Below are 9,005 nucleotides of genomic sequence, written 5' to 3'. Positions count from 1 at the left end.
TTAAACAAGAACCAAAAATTTCATCATAATAAGCCAGTGCTTTGAAAAACACGAAAGTAGCTCTGAAATACTATCGCAGTGCAAGTAAGGTATTGCGATATTTCAAATGTCGGAAAAGTATTCCTGCAATATATGGGGCATAGTGTTGTGATACTTCAAAATCAAATCAAAATCAGAACACTACTTATCAGTAATAGAATTCTTTATCTTTATGTAATGTTTGTGAGTGTCAGGTTTCTTTATCTTTTAATGGTTTCTTTGTCATCGACCTGTAGTGAAGAGATTAAGTCCAGTATATAAACAGTCATGTAGGCTATCATTGAGGGAAATAATAGTAAACAACTAAATATTGTAAATTTTATATCTTTTTGCAATTTAATTGTACAAAATAATATTCATAGCTTGAAAAACCCTTAGGTAAGGAAAACAAATTTAATATATGACACGTAATAATACAAAATACAACAATTTAATACAATTTATGAGTAACAAAATCATATTTACAGTCCGAAGAGTGATGATCCAAGTATAAAATGTTGTTTATAACAAATTAAGGTAAAATTATGCTACAACCTATTAGTTAATTATTACAACACTAGTTTAGGTGATCTCTTTTCAAAGGAAAGAAACAGTCCACCTTTTACTACTGGTGTAATTGAACGAACGTCAAACTGGAGAGGTAGTTGAGTTTTGTTGTTCACTGAGTACTGAGACATGATCCTGGCCACACAAGCCTTCACCTCCATCACTGCAAACCTCATGGCTGTAACAGAGAATTAATATTTTTGAATGTCTTAATCTGGTGGGGATATTAACCTTCATAACTTGTACTACACGCATTGTCAGCTGAGGAACAATTATTGTATATTATTGCTTAGGAACTTTAAAATAATAGATGATCTTTCACAAAAGTCTCCATATACATCACTGAGAAACCTTATTAGAGATATGCCAATAGAACTAGAACTAGTTCCATCGGAACGTTCGGGAACCGGAATGGACTTGAAACATTTCATTTCTTTGGAACTTCATGGTCCGTCTACACGGTTTACTAAACGCTTCACGAAGTGCCGAGCCAGTTGCAGCTGGAAGTTCATACATTTTCCAGTTCCGATATAGTTTATATGTAATGGCAATATTCCAAGTTGCAACCCGTTGCAACTTGATTATTTATAGGAATTATAGAGGTGTTTCATTTGAGATTAGCAATGTTTTATCCTTCAAATATTTCTATTAAAAGTAATAGACATTCTTAAACTTAACACTTTATTTTACTATTTTAAAAATTAATTAAACATGTTAAAAAATAAATCTATAAAATGGTACTTAAAAAAAAACTTTTTTGAGAGGTTAAAAGTTGAGTTATTTATTTGAAAATAGGTCTGTTTGTAAATCAAAAGAGGTAGTACAAACTGTAAAAATTTCATAGGTCTATCTCCAATGGCTTCTGAAAAAAATGGGCATAAAATTAGCAAAATTAGCATTGTCGGTATAGGGTGTACCATGTCCCCTTAGTACACTCTCCAAATCTTAAATTATTTGTATCTTTTGTTTTTGAATCATATGTGAAGAAAGTTTCAGTAATATTACTTATCGTAATTGTTTGTGATGTAAAATCTTAAATTGTGTGGTTTACACTGATTGACGCTAATGTCACTCATTTTATTAGAGGATTTACAATTTTGATTGCTGTATAGTGCTGTGTATCAAGATAGATATCTACAATAAACGAAGACCAGTTGAACAGGTATACATTTTGTTTAAATTGTCATTAAACATCATGTATGTAGTTTAATATATTGTATTTTAAACATAACTATTAAACACGTTTTGGAAATTAACAAATATATCGTTGAAGAACGAAATCAGCCAGGAATAACTTATCGAAACGGTACGTCTGAAACTGGAACTCTCGTGGAACGAGTCTCGAGCCCGGAACGATCTGGTCGGAACTATTCCAGTACTCTAAACATGGTCGCAAAAGAAAATAAGTGTTATTGATACTATAGTGATGTTGATCCATGTTCACCTTTGGAATAAGAATAGTTAGTTGAAGAACAGACGAGTTTATCAGACTTCTGCAGACCACTGAGACATGATTCAGATCACAAAATATTTAACTTCATAAATCTAAACCTCATAGCTATAACGAATAATTTGTACTACTGTTTACTGAGTAAGACAAAAAGAGATTTCGCAAACGTACTGAATGTATCATCAATTTGACAATCAACTTTGTAACAAGGCTAGAGTATCTAGTTTTACTATCACCAACTTGAGGACTGCATGCATTCGATTCTCTAAGTGTATTAACCTCCATTTCCATTATTGCAATCTAGAGTATATAGATGGAATCAAATCAGAGTAGCTTTAAAATATGACTTACCAATACAAATTCTCGGTCCATCGCCAAAGGGTAAGAAAGTTGAACTGGGTTTGAAATTGTTGCCCTCGAATCTTTCTGGGTTGAACGTTGAAGGGTGAGGGTAATGCTGGGGGTCTTTGTGAAGGGCATCAACGGGAATGAAAATGATCGTTCCCTTCTCTATGATGAGGTCCGAGTCAGGTACCTTGTACGAGCGGACACACTCTCTTGTCAGAATGGGTAGGATGGGGTACATCCTCTGTGACTCTGTTGAAAATAATTCTCATCAGTTGAGGTAAAATTTGTATCTATGGCTAATTGTGACTGCATGCAAGACGATTAGTTACCTTGAATAACCTGATCCAGATATGTCATGGCCTTAAGAGCCTCAAAGGAGCATTCACCGTGTTTGGACAACACAGAATCCACCTCCTGCTGAACTTTTTGTTGAATTTCAGGATGTCTTGATAGCTCAAACAGAACAAAGCCGATTGTGCGAGCCACTGATTCCGAACCACCAGTCAAGAAGATGACGGTGTTTGAAGTGATTGATTCATCTGTGAACACTTTTGGAAATGCTCTATTAAAGTTCTGTCACAAAAATTTAACACTTTCAAGTTGAGATAAAAATTTTAAAGGTAGAATCGGTTTATTGCTGTATAAATGATCACATGGTACATTCTGCATGGACCTTTTTGGATATTACAATGTTTTGAAGCACACAGAACATCAGCAACTCTATCATTAGAGTGTTAATATATCAATAACTTGTATCCTACTATGGTTCACAAGTCACGGAAGAAGTAGACTAAAGATATATACCCACGTTTATTCTTGAGTCATTGTGATAAATATAGACTTATTTAATATAGAATAAATTATTAGGTAATACAGTTGGAAATTTTTAAGCCAATTTAAACGCAATTTATAAAATGAACCATAGTTCAACAGTTAATGGCTCATTTGCTGCTATAGTTAACGAAATGTCTTTAAATATTATAACCTTTTTTTTAGTCACTTCAGATACATTTATTTTTTTCGTAACAAACGGTACTTAATTACCATTGCTATATGTTTAACTGCCTATTCGTGTATAAAATACAACATTATCAAGAGAGGGGAAATTTAAGTACGCTGCAATCTTTTGAAGATAGTATTTTTAAACAATTACCCACATACTTTTTATGCAGTAATTTTTTTTAATTTTTACAACTCTATAATTTCAAATTTACTACTTTTTTTAATACTAAATTCCTACTCGTACTGTATTGCTACTACACTAGAATGAATTACATTGGACTAGAATAAAATGACTGAAGTAGAACCTACATTTCTCAGATGTATCCAATGATTTGTCGTCTTCCTCTGTATATCTCATCTGGTCAATGAGAGCGTCTTCCTCATTAACTTGAGACGGTGCAGGGGGATTGGACTTTCCATTCTCATCTTGCTCCTTCAGTGATAACAGCAGTTGAAAGTAGTCGTTCCTGTGGATATTATTTTCCTTACGATATTTTATAGTGGCCTTGGTCATATTCGTAAAATATTCTGTCTCTTCACTAGAAGACATGGTTATGTTCAAGAATTCGGCTATTTTTGGCGTTATTGACGTAAGGGTGAATTTCAAGAATTTTAAAGGGGAACCGGCAAACATTTTTTCTACGATCGTCTTGAATTTTTTGAAGTCAGGACTACCTGGTGAAAACTGGACTCCAAATGCACAGCTTGCGATCACATCCAACGTGAATTCAAACAGAAGGTTTGAAGAATTCACTCCTTCATTTACAGATGAAACCTCTTCTATCTTGTTAACAAGATTTTCACTGCTTTTGGAGATTTGTTCGAACATTCCTCTCAATTTACCAGTTGTAAAGGTGGGCGTCAACTTGTAACGTAATACTCGCCATATTCTTCCTCTTAAACCAGCAAGGTTTTTAGAAAAGAGATCTTTTTTATTTGTAGGGTTTCCCCTGTCTTGGAAGTGTGTGAAATCTTTCACCAAAACCTTGTTAATTAAGTCTGGATCTCTCACCATAAGAACAGGCCTTTTGAATTGAAACAGTCCTACATACTTTTCTTCCGAAAATTGATTATAAATCTCCCTAATTCCGTCGGCTTGTGATTTTTTGCCTAAAAAAATACCCCAAAACAAGCCTTTTTTTAAATTTACAATGCCTCTTTTGTCCCAGTAGTCATCGTTGTTTGTGATGTACCAGTACAGAAAGTACAGAGCTGGAATGATAGCTAAGAGCACATCCACCAGCACAGAGTCAGTGACCACAGCCATAGTAACGTCAGTACCTGAAACCCATCAACAAAGAAAATTAATATCGCAGAACTCAGTTAAAGTATGTGTGATGTAATATGATGTAGCCCTATGATATTTTACATAAATATCTGGTACGTATTATAGCAGTATACATGGCTTTACAAGGTGTAAATAAAACGTTTAGGTCATCTTATTTCGGGGATTATGTTTGAAGGGGCCTGCATTTCTGGTTGAAATCAATTACTTTTTTTACACATCACCGTTGACTTTGCCTGCCTTGATGCCCTGATTACAAAAATATATAAATTTAAAGGTCTTAAAATCTTATTTTGGTCAAAAGCCTTCAACTTCTGTCCGTTTCAATTCTCTTAGAGTCTAAGGTACTTCCAGTGAGTTTGCTATAGTTTATTTTGGCTTATCCATGTAAATACATAAAATACATGTACAATGGTAGGACTTAGAAGGCCTACGCTCACGGCCTTTTTTATAAAAAGCGTCAACTACTGGCTCTTCGAATCTACCTGCGGACTAACATATATCCAGTGCTGTAAATAGTTAGCCTTGTTGACTGTGACTTTAAACTGTGGTGAAATATCTCGATAAAGAAAATAGGTATATATTTTGTTTTCTTTATCGAGACATTTTATCACAGTTTAAATTCACTTCCTGTAAATTCCTTCACGACGGCACATGTTTGTATGCCTTGTTGCATATATATAAAATACAAATATTGATTCTCAAGTGATATACTAAGTCAGAATGCGTCTACTACCAACTTTATTCATTTGTCTTCAATAAAAATACTAAGAAAACAGTAACACTACGTTTCGAGATCTGCAATCTGATCTCTTCTTCAGGTAAAGAACTAACCTAATACATAATTACAAACTAGGTTAAAATAAACAAATCTTACTAAAGCGTTGTGGCACGCCTGAGTCAGGAATCACAACCTACATGTTGTATGTCAACTTCACTAACACTAAAGACATGCACTTAATAAAAAAACTATACAAAACACCAATCATTAAACTAAACTACGGAATACAGGTCACAATATGTCTTCAGTCGTCTACTAACCATTTACGACAGTCGTAAATGGTTAGTAGACGACTGAAGACATATTGTGACCTGTATTCCGTAGTTTAGTTTAATGATTGGTGTTTTGTATAGTTTTTTTTATTAAGTGCATGTCTTTAGTGTTAGTGAAGTTGACATACAACATGTAGGTTGTGATTCCTGACTCAGGCGTGCCACAACGCTTTAGTAAGATTTGTTTATTTTAACCTAGTTTTGTAATTATGTATTAGGTTAGTTCTTTACCTGAAGAAGAGATCAGATTGCAGATCTCGAAACGTAGTGTTACTGTTTTCTTGTTTCACTTAACGATGGCAAATGTCCGGAAAAATCCTGTTTCCTTCACAATCCTTCCATCGTCAAAAATAACCTTCAAACAAAGAAAAATACTAAAACTTCCAGTGTCATATTTGAGTTGACTATTTATAATTATCTGCCAATTTATAATATATTACGATTCACTTCTGGTCTAATTAATTTAAATTTCCACAGTTTTGTTGTTGCCTCGACCAGAAAATACATACGTATATAGGACCCGGAAACTAACTTAGATAACAAAAATCGTCCACATTCTGTCTACGATATTTCTGGTGCTAAAATCGATTTAAAATTTCACTCCATTGAAGAAAATATACAAAGACAAAAGGTTAAAAATACACCTAATGTGCAAACATATATTGCTTTTTCATTGAGTTGGGTTTTAAGGCAGCGTTTACATATTTTTTCTAATACATTACATATAATTTGAAACAGGTGCAATTTGTAGTAAAGTTTTTCCCAAGATTAGCTCTAAACAACACATTAAGTCATACATATATAAGTTTTTAAATAGAAGATATTTATTAGATAGGTAAGTAATAAAGTACTATAATGAAACTGCATTAAAGTGGACTAAAATTATTATCAACACAATTATAATTTAAAATAAGTCTACTTTCTTACTATAATATTGGAGTATGTTTTTACCACTTTGAATAAACAGATAATCCAATAAGATAAACGTTAACTTGTGTTTTACATACCAATGGTACTCTCTTTTTTCATTGAAAACATCTGCTTTTATAAATCTGGCATTAAACAGGTTCTAGCAATTATTCAAGAAGTTAATTTGGAAATATAAACTGGCTCTCAAGATGTTTTTTATTAACTTAATTACGGATTGTACTGCCGGTTATTTTGTACCATGTAATAGCTACTTTGAGGGGTTCTAGTTGTTATTCCTAACATTAAGACATTTAATGTTTTTTATTATTATTTTCAATTGTTAACTCTATTCAATTTGAATTTAATAATATCCAGTACAGGGAATAATTACGAAATTTACAATACATTCGTTTCCAGGGTACATTTCTCAACGATATGAAGTGTATAAACTAATAAATTATGGTATTATGTTTTCCTTCAAATCATCTTGGAACTCCCACAGGGTTGAGAGATCTAAGTTAAAAACGTAACTATGAAAACCAAGTCTGTATAATGAAGATAATAATAATAATATTGGTAACAATGACTTTTATATCATTAGACTCAACTATATAAATAATCACTTTGTGTGTATAATAAGAACATAATGTTTTTCATTGTATAGCACGTTTTCTTATTTAAACATATTCTCTAAGATTTCCATGAAAGGCATAGACGTACTACATCACAGGTTAGATCAATTGTTTCTTTATTACATATTTACGTCTCGTGAGATGATCTACATTTTCTTATCGGCATGACTACTGTTTAGTTCAAGGACGTAGCCCCTCAAATGTCCAATGTTTTCAATTACTTTTTAATAAACGATTATTGTTATTGAAATAATTCAGTATTACTGACATGTACCGCTGAATGATAGTTATCAACAAAGAAACGGGTTACAATTTTTTTAATGAACAAAATGGGGTCTTACTCTCTGTCCACTAAGGTAAAATATCTGTTGCCCCCAAAAGTTTTTTCCTGTCTACGTTCTTGGTTTAGTTAGTAATATTGTAAAAACGCTGCATTAAATATTTTATTTATTTAATGCATATGTACTCTTACTACATATAGCACATTATAACATTTTTTAAATCAACATCTAAATGTACGCTTTACAATAGTAATCAAGTATTGCCTTTCTCGGTGGACGGACATGTTTAAATACACGTGAGGTGAGCTGAACTAGGATATTTGGCCCCACCGTCCGTCAGAACTAGAAATAATTATTAGTTATAGTAAAAAATAATACGCATCTGATAGGCAGGGACATCTAAATCAACAGTTTAGAAACAGGTAAATGCATTTGTTTAATACCAAAATATAATATATATTTTTTTTTACATTTTACAGTTGTGTGTAAACACCTAAACAGTGCAAATTTTTAGCTTATAGATATTGTACCTAACAAATAGTTCAATTAAAATTACCTGAAGGGAATCAGAACACAAAAAAACTATTAACTCACAAGTTAATTCATCAATGAACAACACGTAAAATGCACGGCTATGATGGTACACATATATCCGTCGTTATCAATCTAACCTTGAGATATGCCTGTTATCAGACTCTCTACAACACTCACATGTTGACACTTGAAAACTTATCTCAGTGTAATCACTGGGGGGACTCTTGTTTTGCAGGAAATTAGTAAAGCAGTTTGTAATCTCATCAAAACATCATTGACAGAATTGTCAAGTCATCGTTTTGGCAAGTCAGCATAGTTATTATTCCAGTCAAACCTATTACATAATGTAGATATTATTGCTATTCAGTTTCAACTCCACTTGGCAAATATGTATTGATAATATTATAAGGAAATATTTACGACACATACAAAATTCCTCGTTAAACACTTTAAACTACCATTATTGTACCAAAACGTAACCTACGAAGAGGCTATTGTTAGCATACTAATCTATATTGTTTTTTCACAACTCGTTATAGCAGCCCTCACAAAGGAAGCGTCACTTGGAATAGAGACTTCCATAGCAAGGTTGAAGACGGAAATTTATATTTTCAATAAAACTTGAGCTGACCCAGAAGTTCTGGGCATTGTATTTTACAATTGATGAGTTTATAGAGGAACATGAGATCAAAAATTCTTTTTCCGATTACAAATGGATGTAGGACCCATATCAGAAGCCAATGGGTCAATGGGTACTTCGAAGTAACGGAACCCCAGGCGAAGGCCAACTATGCAAACAAATCTAGTCTGGATATTCTAAATCCTCTCCAAAATATCCTGCTCGTGGGACAAAATGATAGCATTGATCTATTCATCGTTTTGTTATGAACTCATAACGTTCCTATGATGGGGTATAAGAGTGACTG

The 9,005-nt window shown here is 33.0% G+C and overlaps 1 protein-coding gene across 1 annotated transcript; it reads right to left on the bottom strand.

The window, feature by feature from the left end:
- Positions 1 to 343: 343 nt before the first annotated feature.
- Positions 344 to 8,236, bottom strand: LOC124366055 (cytochrome P450 6k1-like). The gene is made up of 5 exons (XM_046822264.1): positions 8,102 to 8,236; positions 3,695 to 4,666; positions 2,713 to 2,931; positions 2,387 to 2,632; positions 344 to 763 (listed from the first exon to the last, which is right to left on the bottom strand). Exons 2-5 carry the CDS (start codon positions 4,650 to 4,652, stop codon positions 588 to 590), a joined length of 1,599 nt encoding a protein of 532 aa, XP_046678220.1. The 5' UTR covers positions 4,653 to 4,666; positions 8,102 to 8,236; the 3' UTR covers positions 344 to 587.
- Positions 8,237 to 9,005: the final 769 nt, after the last annotated feature.

This window comes from Homalodisca vitripennis, chromosome 7 (assembly GCF_021130785.1).
Source record: "Homalodisca vitripennis isolate AUS2020 chromosome 7, UT_GWSS_2.1, whole genome shotgun sequence".
Classification (NCBI taxonomy): Eukaryota; Metazoa; Arthropoda; class Insecta; order Hemiptera; family Cicadellidae; genus Homalodisca; species Homalodisca vitripennis.
This window is presented reverse-complemented; position numbering and strand designations above follow the sequence as displayed.